The 20,553-nt window shown below is 48.2% G+C and overlaps 6 protein-coding genes across 6 annotated transcripts; 3 read left to right on the top strand and 3 right to left on the bottom strand.

Moving 5' to 3' along the window:
• Positions 1 to 1,938: 1,938 nt before the first annotated feature.
• Positions 1,939 to 2,246, bottom strand: Pdw03_5867 (ATP-grasp fold, subdomain 1; the record flags this gene model as incomplete). The annotated part of the gene is made up of 2 exons (XM_066101187.1): positions 1,939 to 2,166; positions 2,223 to 2,246. The coding sequence occupies 2 exons, from the start codon at positions 2,244 to 2,246 to the stop codon at positions 1,939 to 1,941; spliced, it is 252 nt and encodes an 83-aa protein (XP_065958127.1).
• A 1,634-nt stretch (positions 2,247 to 3,880) lies between these two features.
• Positions 3,881 to 5,618, top strand: Pdw03_5866 (Uncharacterized protein family UPF0016; the record flags this gene model as incomplete). Its single annotated transcript, XM_014682856.1, has 3 exons — positions 3,881 to 4,489; positions 4,560 to 5,496; positions 5,551 to 5,618. The coding sequence occupies 3 exons, from the start codon at positions 3,881 to 3,883 to the stop codon at positions 5,616 to 5,618; spliced, it is 1,614 nt and encodes a 537-aa protein (XP_014538342.1).
• Positions 5,619 to 6,792: 1,174 nt separating this feature from the next.
• Pdw03_5865 (SANT, DNA-binding) lies at positions 6,793 to 9,677 on the top strand (the record flags this gene model as incomplete). The annotated part of the gene is made up of 4 exons (XM_014682855.1): positions 6,793 to 6,886; positions 7,088 to 8,447; positions 8,506 to 9,558; positions 9,632 to 9,677. 4 exons carry the CDS (start codon positions 6,793 to 6,795, stop codon positions 9,675 to 9,677), a joined length of 2,553 nt encoding a protein of 850 aa, XP_014538341.1.
• Positions 9,678 to 12,547: 2,870 nt separating this feature from the next.
• Pdw03_5864 (Carbohydrate-binding WSC) lies at positions 12,548 to 13,240 on the bottom strand (the record flags this gene model as incomplete). Its single annotated transcript, XM_014682854.1, has 2 exons — positions 12,548 to 12,879; positions 12,949 to 13,240. 2 exons carry the CDS (start codon positions 13,238 to 13,240, stop codon positions 12,548 to 12,550), a joined length of 624 nt encoding a protein of 207 aa, XP_014538340.1.
• A 2,013-nt stretch (positions 13,241 to 15,253) lies between these two features.
• On the top strand, positions 15,254 to 17,124 carry Pdw03_5863 (Vacuolar carboxypeptidase Cps1, putative; the record flags this gene model as incomplete). Its single annotated transcript, XM_066101186.1, has 4 exons — positions 15,254 to 15,612; positions 15,686 to 16,670; positions 16,758 to 17,022; positions 17,081 to 17,124. The coding sequence occupies 4 exons, from the start codon at positions 15,254 to 15,256 to the stop codon at positions 17,122 to 17,124; spliced, it is 1,653 nt and encodes a 550-aa protein (XP_065958126.1).
• Positions 17,125 to 17,911: 787 nt separating this feature from the next.
• Pdw03_5862 (Glutaminase GtaA) lies at positions 17,912 to 20,328 on the bottom strand (the record flags this gene model as incomplete). The annotated part of the gene is made up of 7 exons (XM_014682852.2): positions 17,912 to 17,981; positions 18,034 to 18,169; positions 18,222 to 18,365; positions 18,421 to 18,623; positions 18,676 to 19,699; positions 19,779 to 20,071; positions 20,135 to 20,328. 7 exons carry the CDS (start codon positions 20,326 to 20,328, stop codon positions 17,912 to 17,914), a joined length of 2,064 nt encoding a protein of 687 aa, XP_014538338.2.
• Between the last annotated feature and the right edge of the window lie 225 nt (positions 20,329 to 20,553).

Genomic DNA, 20,553 nt, shown 5'->3' with positions numbered 1-20,553 from the left:
CCGGCAAAAACTAACAACTACAGACGACGTGCTAGTAGCAACAAGATGATTTCCCCACAAGAGAATAGGTAAAGAAAATGTCGCTGGGTATTGCGAAGACGATCAATGCTTCTGGATCAACGCATCAGGCAACAAAATGAGCACCACTTAAATGCATAGCTTAACAACCCGAGAAAGACGAGGAGCGCAGTAGAACAGAAGGAGAGATCTGTAAATGGCAGAGAATTTATAGTGTCTTAGCGTCTTGCTTATTCTATGCGATAACCTCTTAGGTATCTCAAGCGGTAAATGGTGGAAAACACCAAAAAAGTAGACACAGACCAGCCAAAAAAAAAAAAAAAAAAGGTGATGTGATCGACGATCTCATGAGGCGGGGGAGGGGAGGCGGTGAGATACCTGAGGGTACTCCACTGAGTACCCTGAGTGTCGTGCGATTGCCAAGGTTAAGTCAAGTGGCCTTCGAGGTACTCCATCCTCTATATAACATGCAATTTTTCTGATATTGTTGCGGATCCCATCTGCGTTATAACTGCTGAAAGGTCCAAATACGACGCAGGGCTCGGTAAGCGCACCGTTCTCGGGCAATCGTACATATGCATGTTGTACGCTCCCTGCAGAATGTCCAATGGCCCGCGTCGACATCCTTAGGCTACGCTTATCACACCAACAAAAGCAATGATACTAAACTTGCTGATCGCAAACACCGATCGAGAATCTATCAGCAATCTACTCTGTACAGAGTACAGGGAACATTAACCGCGCTCGAATCTTCCCTATCGCCGAATGCGACCGGCCAATCCTGGCGTATGCCAAGCCTCTGAAATCCGGCTCTTATCGCGAGTTTCTCTTCGCGTGGTCTGCCCGTCGGTAGACATGTCATGTCTTTCGAGGAATATTGGTGTCGGTCACTACTTGAGTAATGCCGTAAAGGCTCCAAAATTCTCTCATCTGACCTGCAGGAAGTGTTGAAAGCTGTCACTGTGCAGATTTACGATTGCGGGGGAAAAGGAGCCCCTGCTCTAGTATTTCCACGCCGTGTTATCTCCTCTTGAGCACGCATGGCGTTTAAGCTCGCATGGCTACTGATCTGCAACCTTATACATCACGTTAAAAAGAGAAACCCCCAACAAGCGAGTTGTCTCCGACTTTGGAGAACGACACCTGTTCGTTCTCGGAAAAGACAAACTTGTTTAATGGTTCTTTCAGTTGGGAGAATGCCATTTATCTAACTTGAAATCAGTATCTGCCCTTCTTGTTAGTGAATCTCTATTAACCCTGGCCAGTCAAACAATTACTCTAGATGCGTGTGTAATGCCAATGCACCTTATCATCTACTATGTTATTCTGACACCCGAAGTGATCTTGCGCTTTTTTAGAATCCAATTTCGGATACCTTTTCAGTGTACATCCAACCACTGCGCCTAGCAGCTCCTCGTACTTGATCCCGTGATAGAGGGCGGTTTTTACCAGCCAAAACTATTACGGACGCAATCCAGGGGTGGGGTGGATCTTACAGGTAATAGCAACGACCAAACAATACATCGTATGCATGCTCGTTGCCTCCAACATGTACGGCTTCCGATTTAATTCGTGCCGAACATCAATTCGGCCAATATCACAGCACACAAGTTTGCGCTAGGCTTCCAGGGCAAGCTACTCTACTCCCTGGACCTCCGAGCTATCGTTCCCGTCAATCATGTGGTCCACCGGGCCTTCAAAAAGCTCGTTTTTTGGTAGGGGAAGTTGTAAAAGCCACCATTAGATAGGTTGTTCCAAAGGCAGTTCGTTTCCGTCCCTGATTGCGGTGCAGCCCCTTCCCAGTTGTAGTAGATTGTGCCGATAACTTGAGCGGAGTCCCCGGATCCCACGATGCCAATTATATCTATTCCGCCAGGCTAGACAATTCTTGATCAAAATGCTTTGTCCTGGGAACCTTATCTAGAGATTCCGAACACCCGGCTCGAGGTCATCGATGCTCTCAACTTTGGAGAAAGAGCAAACCCTTTTGGAGGATCCTTCACATGCGGGCTTGAGAAAATGCATCTGTTTCAGATCCGCGGCATGGCGACCTGAGTCTAACATCTGGGAGATACCCTTGTCAATGGACCATGATGGAGGGACAATGGCAAACGGAGCAGTTGGGATGCCCATGTGTTCGAACACCATCTAACACATGTCAGTGCCATATAGGCTCCCCTTAGTAGACCGGTGAGAGGATATACCTTTCTTTGTCTTACCCTTACCATTACCCAAACACAATAATTTGTTCTTCTTCGAGCCCGCGCAGCTGCTTAAGATCGGGCACATTGAAAATGTGCGACGTATCCGGTTCGCCAGCAAAGGGCTGTTGGTTTGTCCCTCGCAGATCTTGGATCCCAGTGATAAATGGGCGGAGATACTGATTGAGATCAGTGAGCTGCGGGGGAAACGAGGGAAGAGCGTAGCACTACAAATGCACTTCAACCATCCATAGGAGATCTCGTTGATCACGGAATGGGCGGCATGGGATTTTGTTTGAGAATGCGGTGATAGTGAGAAATCAGACGGTATTGCTCAACGGAGTGAATAGTGATATAGACATGATGAGATCGCTGGTTCGTCGATTTGCCGGTAGCAAAATTCAACCGGTATCGTTGTGCGCTCAATTGTTGACTTCCTTCTAACCCGATAGTAGTACTATATATCAGAGCGATATGGTCCAGGGTCTCGAGGACCTGCGTACACCACTGCGCAATATTCTTCATATTGAATCCTATACCTGTGGTACTATTGCCAGGCTCATGGCGCCTTCATTTGTGGTAGACCTTCCAGGCGGCGGAAGAAAACGTTTGGCCGCGACATTGAAAGCTACGACCGGGATACCGGAGCATCGACGTTTGTAGCGTCGGGAGTTGTAGGTAGCACAATTCACGAGTATCATAATTCGTAATGGTTGCTGCCAGGCCAGGAGATACTGCGGGTGTCTCAAGCTATGAATCTTATATGTTTGGCCATCGCTCTCCAGGGCTGTCCATATGCTCAAAGTCGCTAGTAGGCCAGAAACAACAAATGATAGTGCTGAACGAGGAATTGAGCCAATCAGATCTTAGCAGTTTCAAGATCTGTTAGCACCAAGATTCTACCTTCTTTCTGAAACATCTAGAAGGTTGGTTATTAGCTTTGGAGGTGAGCGGATATATATTCCGCTATCTCCAGGCCCCGGGGGCCGTAGGGGATATAAATAGTTCAGCACCGACTTCAGTAACAAAAGAACATTTGTTTCCTAACACTGGTTCTAATCAATGTCAGTTAATAGCATTGACTTGGGACAGTACCCTTTTTGTTCAACAAAATGTCCTTTTAATCCCAACCAAAACCAAGGCAAGAATCACGGTATGTGGGAACTCATGATTTGTATGGCATGCATTGAACTTACTACTTTGTACTTCGTAACAACTGGACGACTCAACATACAATTCTCCACTCAGATGATGCATATTACCAATTGCCTATTGCGTCCAAGGGTGAAACAAATCGAGCCTTCTTCTGTTGCCGGGGCCGTTCGCAGACGGTCACGTGAGAGCCCCTTTGGCAGTTCATGATGGCGAAGGCGAGTGCTCTTTCTTTGATTTGAAGCCTTCTGTTATTTGCTTATACTTCATCTTAATACTACTACTCCTTTTTAATACTTCACGCTCATTCTGAATCTATCCCCACACTTGAAGGTGTTGACCTCTCTCACGCGACTAGGTGTCGTGGCATCACTCGAAGATTTCTCCGACTTTGGATTTTGGTTCCACCTCTTTTTCTCCTCGTGGCTGTGAAAGATTATCAACTCTCCAATTAAAGTGCCAATTTCAATTCCCATTCGCTCTCTCTGCGGAAGATACCGCTGTTCATCATGAAGATCAACCACTCGTCCCTCCTTCTCTTCCTTCTTCCCGCAATTTCGGCCGTGCTCGCCGACAGAACATACAATGACAATATAGACCCTCGAGTCTCGCGTGAGACTGCTGGAAACAACGCTCGCCTCGTTGACTCGGATATAGTCGCATCCAATGTCGCCAAAGGGGCGCCGGACGTCCCCGTGGATGGCAAGGATGGCAGACCGCACGCTGGTCCGTGGGTGGAAACCAATGCTGACCGGGACCGCAAAGGCGTCAAGGGAAGCGAGGATAATGATCAGGTTTCTACCAAATATGACTCCAAGATCCCCTCCTCGGAACACCTGAGCACCGAAGAAGGAAGGATGATCCCGCATTCAAACGGCGGCGTTATGGATGATCCGCATCGGGCGGGCCCAAAAGAGGGAACACGGGGAATGGGGGGTGGTGTGTCTGAGAAAGGAAAGGAGGGCCAACTGGCCTCCGAAAAAGTTCCCGGAGGGCCAAAGGAAGCCCCTCCGCTGCCGCATAGTGAAACCAAGAAGCTGGGCTCTGATAGCGATGACACAACAACCGGGAGTGGAAGCCGGTCTGCGGAGCGCCCGGGAAGTCTTGGTATGATAGGTGTGAGTTTTTCTATCTACTTTCTCGAGTCCAAGGTTCTTCGTTGAACAAGCAGAGTTAATGTGCAACTAGAAACCCGCCGACCTTCCTGAAAAGCCGCACGATATTCCACACCCCAAGCCCCCGGCCGTGGTCAAAGATGATCCTCTGGGCCTTGGGCACGACTCAGCCGCCTCAGAGTCGTCTTCGAGTTCATCCTCCTCCTCCTCGAGCCACGACCATCACCATGACTCAGGTATCCCCGATGCTAGCAGCTCACTACACTCCCTTGTATTCTCCTTCACCATGATTCTCGTCTCTGAAATCGGCGACAAGACTTTCCTTGTCGCTGCGCTGATGGCCATGAGACATCCCCGCTTGGTGGTGTTCAGCGCAGCATTTAGTGCCTTGATTATGATGACTGTTCTTTCAGCCGTCCTGGGCCATGCAGTCCCTACTCTTATCCCGAAAGGATTCACCAAATTTATGGCTGCCATCTTGTTCTTGGTTTTTGGTGTGAAGATGCTCAAGGAAGGTCGTGAAATGTCTCCAGATGAGGGTGTGGGTGAAGAGATGCGAGAGGTTGAGGCGGAGCTCGAAGAGAAAGAGCACGAGCAGCTGCGCCTGAACCGCCGTCGCTCGTCGATTACTCCTCACAATCTCGAAGCAGGTCGCGCTGGAGGCCGTACCAAAACTCGCGGCTCTGGAAACCGCATGCCTTCGCCTCCGGAGAGCCTGTCCTCGTCTTCATCCCGTGGCTCTTCTCCCCATCCCCGGAAACGCTTGAACAATGCGTTCTCCGGATTGAGCAATCTCTTTTCCTTACTCCTCAGCCCAGCGTGGGTTCAGACCTTTGTAATGACCTTCCTCGGCGAATGGGGCGACCGCAGCCAAATTGCCACTATCGCCATGGCAGCTGGCCAGGACTACTGGTGGGTGACGATTGGAGCCAGCGCTGGTCACGGAATTTGCACCGCAGCCGCTGTGATTGGTGGACGGGCTATCGCTGGTCGGGTCAGCATGCGTGTTGGTATGTATCCTCTGCTTGTTTTCCCATGACCCATGCTAATCTTGAATTTTACAGTGACTCTGGGCGGTGCTGTGGCATTCCTTGTGTTTGGCGTCATCTACTTTATTGAAGCCGTCTTTTAAAGCGCTGCATATACGCGGTTGTATGTGTTCACGGAAACTTGATGCGGTTTTTGGCGGTTGATTTGTTGTAAAAGTCGAATGAAAGCATCTTGTGACATACCTGGAGCTGCTTTTATCATATAATTACGTACCTGGCCCACGCGATGGTCACATTCACAATGTTTCTCTTTCCCCTCGAATGCTCAATCTCATAGGCACAAATGCAATATAGACCTCACTGATCGACATCCGTGCTGAGTACTCCGCACTCAGTGGGTAGATTATGCTCATGAACTAAATACAATTTTGATGGCTCCGGACACAAAAATTTCGTCGAATTATCCACCAAAGTCACGTCATCTAAAAATTTTTTCAATTTGTCTTCCAATGGTAAAAAAATCGGAATCATCTCTAATTCAAACTTGAAAGTCTGTGATCTTGTCCTCGACTCGGGCTACCAGCTCCTGAGAGATTGCACAAGACAATTTAACCGCTGGGCCAAATCAACATAGCAATAATCGGAATATAACCAGAATGTCCGATTCTCGCAGCAGCAGTATATACACTAGGCCCTAAGGTCCTCAAGTGACCACAAGGCAACATGGCATTGATCATGTGATCTTGGACACACCATTGTGTGGTCCCTAACGGATGTTAGGGCCTAATGTACGCCGTAAATTCCGCTCCAAAAACAAACAGATGTTCTGTTTGTCCTTACATTCTTTTGGCCTAGCGGTTAAATGGTTTTATGTAGTCTATCAGGAGGTAGCGGCCTGATTTATCTACGGGATTACAATTGAGGTATTAATTAGGTCGAAATAGGGCTTTAGGGCTTGGGGTTCGGGGTAGGGCTTGATGCATTATGTTCCAGGCTCACTCCTGAGACAAGGATAGTTAATTCAGGCATCAAAGCTGCCTAAGGCAGCCAAACGCCTACCGCTTTAAAATTTATCCGTTTTCCGACAAACGCAGCCCCGAAAACCCTGAGACCCTGCTCCCCATCATCCGAATTTCAACAACACTCCATCGCACTCGCCATCCATCTCATCGAGCGGCCATCAGTCAACTTTTGATTTTGTCTGATTGGGTTTCTTGAAGGTTATTTACTTTTATCAGAACGTGCGAAAAGAAGCCCATAACAACAACGCGTGGATACGCTTGAAGCACGTGTCCTGCCCTCCGCCCACCGCCTTCCATGGCACGCATCACGGGGTCCCGCATGACACGAAGTCGGAGCAGAGAGGCAAATGCAGGGTTTATGCCAAACAAAGGATCATTGGAGCGAAATTGTAAGTATTTACCCTGTCATTTCGGTGTGGCCCAGTGGATGGTTCAGGCAACTGTGGATTGAGAACTATGCATGGTTGTATATTCCTCACTTCGTGACTCGCTCGATACTTTCTTCATTTTGTTGGCTCGCTGCCTCATTTTCGAGATTTTATACTTCGTTATTTCGGTTTCACTTTTGAATGTGTTCTGACTTGGTTCAGGGCTGACTGGGCTAACTGAAGAGCCTTCTACCTCTTCTCCCGAGCTCAAATTACCAAGGCATGTGATACCAGAGTCGCCTGAGAACCATGAAGGTCATACCAATTTCTCTGGTACGACCCTGGTTCACAATGACGTGGATCCGGTCGATTCTCAAGTCAGCGATAAAATCGCGACCCACCTGCCGTTTGTTCAGCAGCAGGCGACCCTTGTGATGAGTCTGTTGGTTCGCCCAGACATGAATCCGGACAGCCTTGCAGCTGAGTCGAAAATGCTTGTCGATTCTAATCACCCGAACCGCAAACGCTTGAGGCGATCCGTGGAAGGGCTGACCGATGAATTGGAAGAGTCTCCTCTTTCTCGTGATGGCAAGTCATTCTTGGACATCTCTCAGGCTCGTCGTTTGCTTTCGCCCGCACAATTGGATGCGTCAATCGCAGAAATCTACATGACAAACTGTGCTCTGTTGACCTTGAACATGTTCCTTCCCAGTGTCGGGACCGAGTCCCAGTCGGAAGTCATTGAACAGCTGGATTTCCAGTTTCCAGCGTGTGTCATGAGCACCCTTGCAGAAAGTTCTATGTCTAGGCCAGTTGGAGCGAGTAGTACCAGCGAGGCCACGTTCAATCTTGCCTTGGGTATCCGCACACAGTTTTTCATCATGGAATTAGAAAGACGCCAACATGAGAAAGACTTCAAACCACTCTCCATCTTGAGACAGGTCTTTGCTTTGGACCTAGCGCCCAGCGACGATGACTTCCAGAGTATGCCTGGCTCCTTCCGAGGGTTTAATTTGCCGGGTATCTTGCAGGACGATGATGGCCATCTTCCCGAACACATCCCTGAGAAGTTTTCCATCGCTGTCAGCGACAGGTTCAACGAGCTTTACGAGGAAATTTCCGAGTGGGATTTCGTTGATCTTGATGGTTTGAAAAAGGCATACAGGTGGCGCTCATTTGAACGGGACCTTGCACGTTGGATCTACGCTCGAGACAGAGAAATCAAGGAAGACATCAGACGCTTATCAGAAAAAGTGCATAACTCATCCGCAACTCGTCGTCTTACTTCTGTTCCTGCTAGAACTCCCAGTCGGCGTCAGACATCTACAGTGCCTCCAAGCGGTGACAGACCTCGCCATGGACACTTGCCCCATCAGACCCAATCTCCGCAAGAAGCACGATTGGTCAACGTAGCCTCTGCGGTGAACACGGCAACGGATGCAGATAGGGCGCCCGAGGTGGACAAAATATCTGGAAACACCGCTTCCCGGCCAGGCCCCACTCAAAATGTTCCAGAACAAAGTGTCTCCGACCAAGTTACGCAGCTGGCAGCCAAAGATCCGAGTCGGCGCAAGTCCAAAAGGTATGTTCACTCTACGGTTTCATTCTCTATCTATGTGGCTACTAAGTTTCATTTATAGCAACTTCCGAAACCCAGCCTCGTTCGCGGCACTTCTGAGGCGCCAGGCTACTAGTCATCAACAGCCTGTCTCTACCGTTGAACTGCAGGCGCAAAAAATTCCTACGGACACAAGCGTTGAAGCCCAAGCGAATAATCCTGGCCCTTCTGCTAGTATCGGAGCCACCGAGTCTTTTGAAATTCAACAATCTCCTGAGTTGAGATACACATACATAGGGGATGACTCTACATACGTAAACAATGACGAGGAATTGGACCTCGGACAGGGCCCAGAACCTGATATTATTACATCGACCAGCCCCCCTAACTCCGCTAGAATCAGCCATATCAGCCACAATCCTCGCTTCTTTGATTCACCCAGAAACGAGAAAACACAGCGATCAGTTCCAGTCGGTCGGCGCTTCCTCGACAAACAGAATAATGCTGGAGTTGTTTCTCCAATAAGCCAATATGACACTCAAGGTCCAGGGAGTTTCACTGTGTTGGGCAAGCGAAGTCGCAATGTTGATGACTCGGACGATGACTCGAGCGACGAGTCAGACATTGAATTTGAGCAGAACACTCAGAACGTTGGTCCCAGACGCAGGGTCGAAAAGCCCCAGCAAAATTTGCCTGCCGCGAAGCGCCAGCGCCCCCAGGAAAATGCGGTGTCTGCCGGAGAACAGTTACAATCGCATATCAACAAATCCTTCCACCACAATTCTAACTCGACACAATCTTCAGAAGGGGCCCAAAGGGCCGATAGTGACTATGTCACTGATGAAGAGACCGCCGTTGAACAGCACGAACCGCCCCCTAGCACCCAGAGCCGCTGGGCAACCTCCAATTCCCAGGCTGCGATGGCCAATCTCAGAGTTCCCAAGGCCAGTCACAGATGGACAGAGGAAGAAGATGAACGTCTCATCTATCTCATGGGGATTTACGGTACTGCCTATGCCGCCATAAAGAAGCAAGATAACGCTTGTCCTCCGTCTGAAGGTGGTCCCATGCTTGAGCGTCGTTCTCAAGTCAATTGCAAAGATCGTGCTCGCAACTTGAAGAAGAAGTATCTAAGGTCAGTTATCATACCTATTCATCTACTCACCCTTGGTGTGTATAGAACCAGGTCTAATGTGTTATTTCTACAGAGAGGGCCGACCACTTCCACCGAACATGGAGAAGGCAACAAATTGATTTAACGCACTGACAATCTACAGGCAGTGGTTTTTTGCTCTTGCGTTTCAGCGTTTGTTGAGATACCCAGGAAGCACATGGCATGGCGCTTTCGGAGTTTATTTCTTGGTTTCTGCTTTGATTGCGAGTTTGAGGTCATACCTTTTTTGGGCTTTCAACAGGTTGTTCTACGATGAACAACTGTTAAACGCCTTACGATTCCCCTTCCGTTTCTTTTTTCTCGATCTCCATAATGCTGAGATTTATGAATTGATGCTTCACACATTGCTTGCTGCCAGACGGCACCTCTTCATATCTGTCAGTCCAGCCATATGAGCTGTATACTAATTCTAGAGATGTGCAATGAAATCAAGGCAAGAAATTGCAGACTGTTGTTTGACCTCGTCCATAGTGTTCTCTTTATCAATCTTTTCAACGGGATTCATCAACCTTGTCCAAGGCCCTTTCAAAGCTGCTTCTTTTGGGGTAGAGAATGACCTTTCATAATATAAAGATTGTAGGAGAAGGGAGCTGTGTGGGTGTTTTACAGTGAGATAATTAGGCATAGGTTAAGCCAAGTAGAACCTAGAGTGAAAGAATGGACTGAGTCAAAGTCAAGGCCAAAATGCAAGACATCAATGGCTTTGTATGAATTGTATGAGAGATGAGCATGGAGCTCGTAGATTCCATCACATGTTGCCAGCCTCGGCACCGCAAGGTCATCACATAGGTTTTGTCAAAGGCTTTGGCATCTTTGGTATGTGATGCTGATGGTTTTCGCACTCAGGTTCAAAGAATGCTTTTCATTTTCCAAGTTTCGGAGTGCATCAGCTAGACAAAGAAATAACGATGCCATGCCGAATACTCTAACAAGATGCTAGATCTGCGGATAACCCCGACATGGTACACACCGGATGATGAAATGACCTATAGTATAAAAACCGAGGTTTTTCTTGAATTTAGCTACCCAGATCAATTGCTAAGCACCAAGAACCAGCTAGTTGCATCAAACCAGACTTTCAAGGAACTTGTTTACTTCAGCACTAGGTTCTTACTCTCGGAATGAGTAACGGCAAGGGCAGGAATAAGGGCAAGGGTAGAGGTAAGAAAAGAAGTCGCAGTCCGAAGGAGACCAAGGTCGTAACGAAGGTTGCGAAAAAATTTACACTCCGAACCGACCACCACTGTCCCGAACAGCACCCTCTGACTTGGCGATGCCTTAATTTAGGCCATGTGGTCCAATGCCCGATCCATCTAGATTCATTCCCGCGACGATTGAGCGAATGTGTGAAGTGCAACAGTGCTGAAAAACGACTAGTGCAACAGGAGCGCAAGGACAGAAAGCAGTAGAGCAGCAGAGCAGCAAAACTTATTTCGTTGATCTTTAAGTTTAGATAGAGCATGGAATCTCTTTTTGGGCCGTGATTATCGTGAAGCCGGGGGGTCAACGCCCCCAAACATGCCCAGGAATAGCCTGGGGTGCCGTAACGATGATATCAAAAAGAATCGCGCCTGCGCCGTATTGTTTAGGCCAATATCCCGGAATCTCACTCCCCTTTCTTTCTACTAATCATAACTCTGCCTAACTACACTTTGACAAACAATACTTGGAACACACATTCACTGTGTTCTGGTAAACAAACCCGATGTGGAAGAATACAAATCCGATGCACATTGCTTTTCAAGCACACGAAGGACACGTTCTGACCTGTGTACAATTTGACGACAAGATTATAGCCGGTAGCGAGAACACCCAAATCATTGTCTAATGTGATACAACCTGACCGGTTGGGGAAGCGGATTTTTAATCGAGAAGCTAGGCAATAAGACCGAAGGCCCGAAGGAACGTGTTGATTTGAACGATTAAGTCACCAGAGCTAGGTAGTGATTAGGCAGCTAAAAAAAGGTGAACAGACAGCTCACCTTCTTTATCAGAATGCTTTTTTATGGAGATGCCATGAAGACTCTTAGGCAAATGAGGGCTAAAGACATTTGGAAGTGACAATGGTGAGACGAATTTCACGTGAAGGGTGAGTTTTGTGTGATGGACCTCAAAGTGCAAACGATCTCGCTGAGGTGCATTTCTCTAGAATTGAAATGGCTGTTTTCTGAGTTGACTACTTGAAGATTCCAACGGCAGAGCCGCAGGTGGGGTTTGAGGCTCTATCAGTGGCTTACGCCACCCGCGGGGTTATGAAAACGCGAAATACCCACGAAGATTTCGGTATCTATTCTGAAATACTTTGGAGGAGAATCATAAGCGTGAATAACTAGTCTAGGCTGTAGATGGCTGTGACCCCAGGTTCGTGGTTTAAACATCTAGACGTGCGCACACATGCGACAAAAATCGATGTTGTTTTGTTTCTCTTTTCGCCTGACCATTGCTGAACAGGCCGTGTGTGGTCAAGTGTAGTTTAGATTTGAAAATCTTTTTAAAAAATAAATTTACAGCCTCCAAAGGCAGATAGGCTGCCTCAGACATTCCAAGATCGGCAAAGTGTGTCTTCTGGGTTCGCTAGCGCATGTAAATCGCTCCTATAGAAGTATCCACAGTATGATTTTCTAATCAAGGCCATCGACAAAAAATGCTGAATTCCCGAAATTTTTTATTTTGAAGTCCATCCGGTAATACACAATGAAAGCTAGTATGATAAAAACGAGTGTAAATGCCCATCCCAAAACAGCCAGTAAATGCAACCCAAATCCGACCAGCGGATCCAGCAGAAGAAGGATAAGCAGGAACATGATGCCATCACCGATATCACGAAGGCCCTGTTGACGAACCAGCGAGGGGTATAAACTGTACATGCGATTTAGGCGATGTAGGGTACAAGAAACAAAAACGACATTAAGTATGCAGGTTCAATCACAAGACATGAAGGTAGAGAGCTTCACAGAAGCAAACCGATACCCGCAATGGCAGCGCCGAGCAACGATGATCCCGCGCGGACTGTTCCAGCAGCGTTGTTCGTGGGCGTGGGAGAGGCAGTTGGAACGGCGACGGAGGCAGTAGCAGACATGGACACGGCGCTACCACTCTTAGAGCTTATGGCCGAGGCCGTGGTCACGATGCCAATAGGTGCGCGAGCTGCCGAGGCGGCGACAACGATTCCGCCAGCTGCGGTAGCAGCAGTTGGTGCAATAGTAGTGGAGGCATTCTCGGAAGGAGAGGGTTGTAAGTCCTCAGCCGCCTGAATTATGTTGAAGGTATCCTTCCCACCGCCTACATCAGAAAAATTCCTTGTCAGTGATGGTCTTGTTATCGTACTCTATGACATTGTGAGCAACTTACAGCTTCCTGCAGCCCATCCGGTGCAGGCGATATCGCATTTATCGTCGTCGACCTTGACGGACTCGGAGGGAATTTTGTTGCCGCAGTAGCACATGTTGCCTCGGCTCAGAGCAGCGACCTTGAAATTTTTATCGGCGCATTGGGCCTGGCAATGTCCTGGTGATTGATAGGTGTAGGGACCCTGGTTCTGGAACGATTCGATGGCGGAGTAACAGCCCATACTAGCTGTGGGGCCAAGCGAGTATACGGGAAGAGCTAGGGCAAAAGCCGAGAAGATATAGTTGGTACGCATGATTGTTGGTGGGAGAAATATTCGATCAACGAATTAGAGAGTGAAAGTTTGTTTTATAAAAGAAAGAAGATGTGAGAATTCAAAGAAGAAATTTTGTGAAAGAGGGAGTGGTGACAGGAGAAAAAAAAAAAGTCCCATCTAAAGTGGCCGTTGGTTTCGTGTTGGGAACACCCGTCGGGTTCCATTTTTTCGAGTGTTTTTCTGTGGAGTAAGGCTTGGACAGATGACATCGATGCCCAATTGAGCGACCGGAAGTAGCAAGTGATAAACCTGAAACACTAAGCGACATGTCTAGTGAACTCGCACTGGGGCTTTTACGGGTCTCATTGGCTTATGAGTGGACGATCACCTGATCGGCATCCCCAGGTGTGGCGACTAGATCCCTTTTTGAGCAACCAATGAAGGCGAATGGAGCTTTTGAGGGTCAAATGGGATAAACTCAAGGAACACTTCGCGTGTTTCTAGCTTCCCGCTTGTCTTAATTAAGTATAGAGCGGTTTTAAGGGTGTTGCATTTGTGAGGAATCCGACATTTCTGGTCAATGCTGGTCATCGCCAATGACCCCTTGTTTCTCCTTTTCAGGTGTTCCGGTTTTCAGTTATTCTGCTATTCGGGATATATCTACTCCGTAGGTCATTTACAGATTCTGCAAGGTATCCAAAACAGTTCTTGATGTTTGTGGTATGGCCTATTTGGGAACTGGACATCACAATTGAGTGCCAAGTCTATTTTGGATCCATGGTTGAGCCGAAGTTTCTGCATAGTTGGATGCCTTATTTATCAGGTTAGTCACTAAGCCCCCTAACTTAAAATCCCTCATCATCGTCGCTGTGAATGTAAGAGGTTGAGTTGCAATTTACTCTGACCCAGAATCGGGTACCTTAATTTTGACCCAGGGACACGGAACCCACACAGGTGGGGAGAAAAGATTGACTACCGGATTAGCTAAATCGTAATGGATTAGCTTAATCGTATAGGATTATTCTTAATCGTGTTGGATTGTGAGTTTAAATGATGCCCGCCGGGATCTTCCCGCAAAACGCCATGTTTTTCATGAGATACTTTCTTTGAGGAAATCTGGAAACTCCCAGTGCTACGTATATCAGCAGAGTCAACGTTTCAGATTGGAATAGGAGCCGGTGAGCTACGTAAATCAAGCAAGGTCAGGGGTAGGAATTTGTCAACTGTTTCTGATCTCACAATGAGGTCCAAGTTGATAAGAAATACAAGTCAATCGCATCGAGATGTAGTCTCACAGTACTTGATATCAGCTGGAACGAACACGATACGATACCGATGATCATCTCTCTATTTTCAACGAGAACAAGTCAGTCAAGCATATGTACCCTTCTACGAGGAAATGATAACACCCAAGGGTACCGCTAGGAATTATTACTTGGTATCACACTCCAGTGAACAGCTTGGTGTCACCACTACTTATAGCTATATAGATGGAGGGAATCCTTATTTTGAGTTCAATTTTGTGGGAATGGAACACAAGCTGATCAAATTTATTTCGTTTTCTTCCCTTTGGGTACCAAGCAGCAAAAGTCGATCGAGAGAAATGCCGGGAAACATCCGTAGACACAGATATCACACTGTTTCAGGTTTATGAGATATGGGTGCTCACTCTATGTTAGCTTGAATATAAAGCCCCGAGCTATTATTGCAAGTTACTCCGCAACAGAGAAAGGAACGAAAATGGGCCCCGCAAGTCTATCGAGTTATATTAACCAAGTTAAATCTTTTTGAAAACGCCAAGAATTGAACTTGATTGTCAATCCGAGAATGATCAATGCCTACTTGTTTAACTGCCCCAACACTGGGCAAAATGGCCATCCTGAAAAGGCAATTCGCTATCGGCAATGGCCGCCAGCCGAGGTGGGGAGAGGGGAAGAAGATAAGATAGGCATTTGACGTGCTCTCTTCAAGCTATTGTGAATCTTTTTGTGTTGAATTTTCAAGTTCTTTGGATACTTCCAGTGGAGAACACTCAATTAAGTCAATCCGACCATGAAACCCCTCGCCCTCCTTAGCCGAGTCGCAGTGCCATCACTAGCTCTCACTATCCCCACACAGCAGTATCTCTTCCCCAACACCGACCTGTCGGACTGGCAGTATAACCCGCTATCGAGCCCACCTACACGGGAAATCTGTCCACAGCCACCCAAGGTCAGCACCCCAAACGATGGCTTCCACTCGTCGCAGACCTTCCTTTCCGACGATGCCTTCCGTGCGCGCCAGGCCAAGCGGCTCTCGCGCGCAGTGCAGATCCCAACCACCGTAGGTGATTCTATAGAAGATCCATACGATGAGGTATTTGAGCCTGTAGTCAAATTCCAATCGCTCTTGAAGGAGTTGTTCCCTCTGGTGTAAGAAACTGTCCAATTCCTGAACATTGCCTGCCGCCAATGGAAAGGAGAAAATACTAAATGAATCATCTAGACACAACCGTGGCAAGGTTGAGCACATTAACCGCCTCGGCCTAGTCCTTACCTTCGAGGGTGCTGACACTTCACGCAAGCCGCTACTCTTCATGGCCCACCAGGACGTCGTCCCGATCGACGATCCATCAGACTGGACCTACCCGCCCTTCGCAGGCGTTTTTGATGGTGAATGGATCTGGGGCCGCGGTGCAAGCGACTGCAAAAACGTTCTTATCGGATTGATGTCCGTAGCCGAAGATCTACTCTCGCAGGATTGGCAGCCACAGCGCACGGTGCTGTTTGCCTTTGGGTTCGACGAGGAATCACACGGCTTCCTAGGCGCCGGGGCAATCTCAGCAGCACTGGTGGAAAAGTACGGCAAGAATTCTTTTGAATTCATTCTCGACGAGGGCGGAATGGGTCTGCAGAGCTTTGGTGATGCATCCGACCCTAACGGCGAGATCTTGTATGCTCTCCCAGCTGTCGGCGAGAAGGGTAGTCTCGACCTCATCATCGATCTTGCCGTGCCTGGTGGCCACAGCTCGATCCCGCCCGCACATACCGGTATCGGTATCATGGCGGAGATTTTGTACGAGCTGGAACGGAAGGAGCTGTTCCCCGCCTGGCTAGATACCAACCACCCCGCCCACGGGATGTTGGAGTGCCAGGCACGGTATTCACCCGACCATGTTGAGACGTGGCTATCCGAGAAGCTGGCAGCAGGCGATCCCGCTGCGCTAGGCGAGGCCGTTGCCAGTTCCCGCGGTCCCGCAGTTCGCTATACAATGCAGACGTCGCAGGCCGCAGACCTGATCCACGGCGGTGTCAAGACAAACGCGCTGCCAGAGAAGATCTCTGCAGTCGTCAACTACCGCGTGGCACTACACCAGACGCCCGATGAGCTACGTGAGCGAGCTGTCCGAATCATCAGCCCTATTGCTGAATCTCACAACCTTTCCCTATGTGTTGCCTTTCCCGGTGTGCCGGAGTCACCCGAAGGAGATGTGAGCGACCGTACTCTGACCCTGTCCCCTCTTAGTATACCTCTTTCCCCGGCTCCGATCTCTCCAACCGACCCGCTAACTTCGAAGGTGTGGGCGCACTTTGCTGGAGTGGCTCGTGGTGTCTTTGAGTCACACCCGAACCCGCTCGCCAAATCTGCGTCTGGATCTAAGCCCACAGTTGTTGTAACGGGAGATATCATGACTGGAAATACGGATACGCGTTTCTATTGGGCTTTGTCGGAGAACATTTACCGTTGGAGCCCGTCGCGGGCTGGCGGATCGCTGAATATTCACACTGTGGACGAGCGGATCCGCTTGGATGTGCATCTTGAAGGCATGATGCTTTACTATGGTAAGTTCTCTCTTTTCGTTCATTTCATCTTTTAGGTAGTCTGGCTAATTGACATCAGATCTCATTCGGTCTTTTGATGCTTGGGATGACGACTCCGAATGATGATACTGCTCCCATTCTGGATTCTCTTTGCCTAAATATGTGAAGGTCTGTCACATACGGTCGTTAGTTGTAAAGATCCTCATTTCTGATTGAGAGCTCTATATATACTGCTTTCGAATTTACCTTGCCAGAACAAAATCATTTCCCAATAGATCACTTGGTGATTCCCCAACTCCTCAAGGCTGCCATATGGCCAAAATTGTAGTATGATGTATCCAAATCTCTGGCCAATCCCCCACGGGATTGGAAAGTATCAAGTTAAAAAGCAGCACTTACAATTGTCAAGATGATAGGCCAATTGCACTCAAGCTTAGACTGGATGATCAAAATCGCACACAAGTTCAATACAAAATAAACGAAGGTTCAGTTACTAAAACCCCGCATATTTCGTGCAGTGAAGGATAGCAGCACGGATTTGTTATTAAGCCGTAATCTACTCCGATGCCGAAGCATCTGCACAGGTGCCATACAACATGGAGAGAGGGTGGAAATCACAGATTCATGCATGTGCGAGAGTCATCGCCTACTAAAATAGACTTGCATGCGAGTATTTCAACGAAAGTCGCACAGCGCACGTCACAAGGCAATGCTATGGCTGGGTATAAGGAAGAAAAAGACAATACAAAGCGAACAAAAGGTATCCGGTACGTCTTCCACTATTATATCGGTGGGAGATATACTGGATAAGAACTTCTGACCGAGCGTCTTTGCGGGAGAAAAGGCGATCAACCGGGCAAAAGGCCAGAAAGCAAAAGTGTAAAAATTCAACAAGAAGCGGAGTCGTCCGCTAGCTGACAATGAGAGGAGCGAATGAACCACCAATGACGGGGCGAGCGATGAAGGTGTTTTGGGGGTAGCTAGAAGTTCATCAGCAAGGATAATTACAGGCTCGTGGGTAGAATAACTTACTTTCCTGAAATGGTGTCGTATAGATCAGTCAGGGGTCGGTTTGTCGGCGTCTCGTTGATCCAGGTGGCGAGATCCTTGATGAACATGGTCCGAGTATTGACTGAGCTGACCGCTGCTGCAAAGCACTCCCAGTCACCTATTGAGTTGTGAGTACTTTACAATTCGTCGTAAGCCTTCAAAGCTCTTACCTTTCGTGTATGTGTGACGAGTATCTAGAGGCACACCGTACTTGTTCGCAACAGTTGGGTAGAAGTCGCTCTGCATCTGATAGACAGACTGTGGAACAAGATTCAGGCCCAGCTGGGCATCGGCGAAGATATTGTAGAGCAGACCTGCAGAAATTGTGAGCAAGACTCCACGGACTAGAAATTAGAGGTTGTAGTCTACCATGGCTAGCGGTGTCGCCGTACGACAAGGTCGTTCGGGGAGGATTAGCATTCTTAGCAATTGCCAGGTCCTGCCACTGAGTGATGTAGTCTTTGGCGATGCTCGAGTAATTAGCAGCGTCAGCAGTGTGGCCAGTCTGGTTTGCGATAACTGCCATGGCCTGAATACCGATCATGCCCTTGAGTGCGAGGTTGGTTTGGTTGCTAATTATGCTGGTTAGGTTTGAAACTTCCAGAGGAGAAAGGGCTAACTCACGCTAGGGAGCCAGCAAAGTCGTCCGTTGAGATCTGATTTGCAGGGTAAAGCGAGTCTTCAACTAAATAACTGGTCCACTGCTTGAGAAGAGCGTAGTGGTTATTTAAAAAGTCAGAGTCACCCGACTTCTGCGCATATGCCAAAGACATGATGAGCATATCTCCGCACTCTTCTAGTGGCATTTTCTCGTCATTGCCATCAGAGTGACCTGTGGCATTAGGGTAAGCCGAGCCTAGATCGTGCATAGAATATTTGTTTGGGTACTTCCCAGCCTCCTGGTTCTCAAACAGAGGAGTAAGAACTAGCTTCAGGAGTTCGGGGTTGGCGTATAAGAAAATCGGGTAGGCTGGGAAGACAACATCCACAGTGTTCATGTTGCCGTCAGAAGAAATTTCCTTCAGGAACAGATAGGTTTGATTCTTTGTACCACAGAGTTGGGTAGCACCGAATGCCTGTCGAACTGAGAGCGAAGTAATAGTGAGGTAGTCTTGGCCAGCTGTGGCGATTGAATCTTGAGCCACCTTGCTGTCGAAAAAGCTTGCAAGATTGCTCGATTCGGCATGATCCTGGTGGAAGAATGAAAGAGCAGCCAACTCGGTATCGAAATAGCTCTTCCACAAGGACGGGACCGGGGCGTAATTTGAAGCACCTTCGTATTGAACGGCTTCATCCTGTGTCAGACCAAGAGAGAAGAGTGTGCTGACAGGCGTGGAGTCGATTAAGCCCAGATCAGATGAGAATCCAAAGACAGGCCAGGTGGAAGAAATAGCCCGGAAGTTGGTGTCGCCGCCATTGATGAGTTTCCCACTTCTCGTGAACTGACCACGGACGTCGGTAGCCGCACCAGACTGGTGTGTCATGCCTTTCGAATCGTCGGTGGCCCAGTACCAGTTACCCCATTCACCCTGCTCGTTCTTTTCAGAAAAGGCCAGTTGAGTCTGTCGGTATACCTTGTGGTAGGCAACACCATCAGTGGTACCATACTCCCATTCTGCAATGGCATTTCGGTCGCCCGATACCCATTCTAAATTTCCGTCAGTCGCCAAAATGTTTTTGTTTTTGTTTTTTTTAAAAAAAAAAATCGGTAGAGCCGGGTGACCAACCTGCAGAGATATCCGCATAGACCTGCACATTATGCTTCTGGCCATCAAGAGAAGAGACCTCAACATTGAGATAAGAGAAAACGAGGGATTGGCGCTTGAGATCGGTGGGTGTAACAGGCGACAAGAAAGTTATGTTCATTTCAATTTTATTCTCCACGTTCATAGTGAAGATGCTTTTAGTCGAAGTATATTCAAATGCAGTCTGATTGACAGTATTGGATCCGGGCAGACCCATCCAAGTATAGGTGTTGCCATCGACGCGGATCAAGCCCGCCCACCCAGTAACCTGGTTTCTGTTGATATTTGATCAATTTGAAAGTTTTTGCATAGCTCAGAGGATTAAAAAATCAACCTACTGCCAAAAGACAGGCCATTGACCGGCCAAGTAGCCGCCATTACCTCCATCACTTCCTACATCAAGCCAAGTGCTTAGGTACGGTGACCTAACAGCGAGGGGTATAGCTGGGGGGCGGGCTGGGGAGAAGGTCGACTGAGCTCCTACAGAGGACACAAAGGAAACGACCAGCAGACTGAGGCGATACAGCTGCATTATGGCAGAGTTGGACGGGTAAATAGGAAGATAAACAAAGTCCAGGGGGCAAATCTATTGTTATTTATTTGCAGGAAAAGGGAATGAGCTCTCAGAGACCCGGCTGCACAAGCACTCTGACGGGACGACTGAAAAAAGGGATCAGTGTTTACAGGACAGGAATGCCAGTGGCATTTTTATAGTCGACTCCAATCTACAAAGAGAGGGGGGGGGCAGTCAAAGGCC

This window comes from Penicillium digitatum, chromosome 6 (genome assembly GCF_016767815.1).
Source record: "Penicillium digitatum chromosome 6, complete sequence".
Classification (NCBI taxonomy): Eukaryota; Fungi; Ascomycota; class Eurotiomycetes; order Eurotiales; family Aspergillaceae; genus Penicillium; species Penicillium digitatum.
This window is presented reverse-complemented; position numbering and strand designations above follow the sequence as displayed.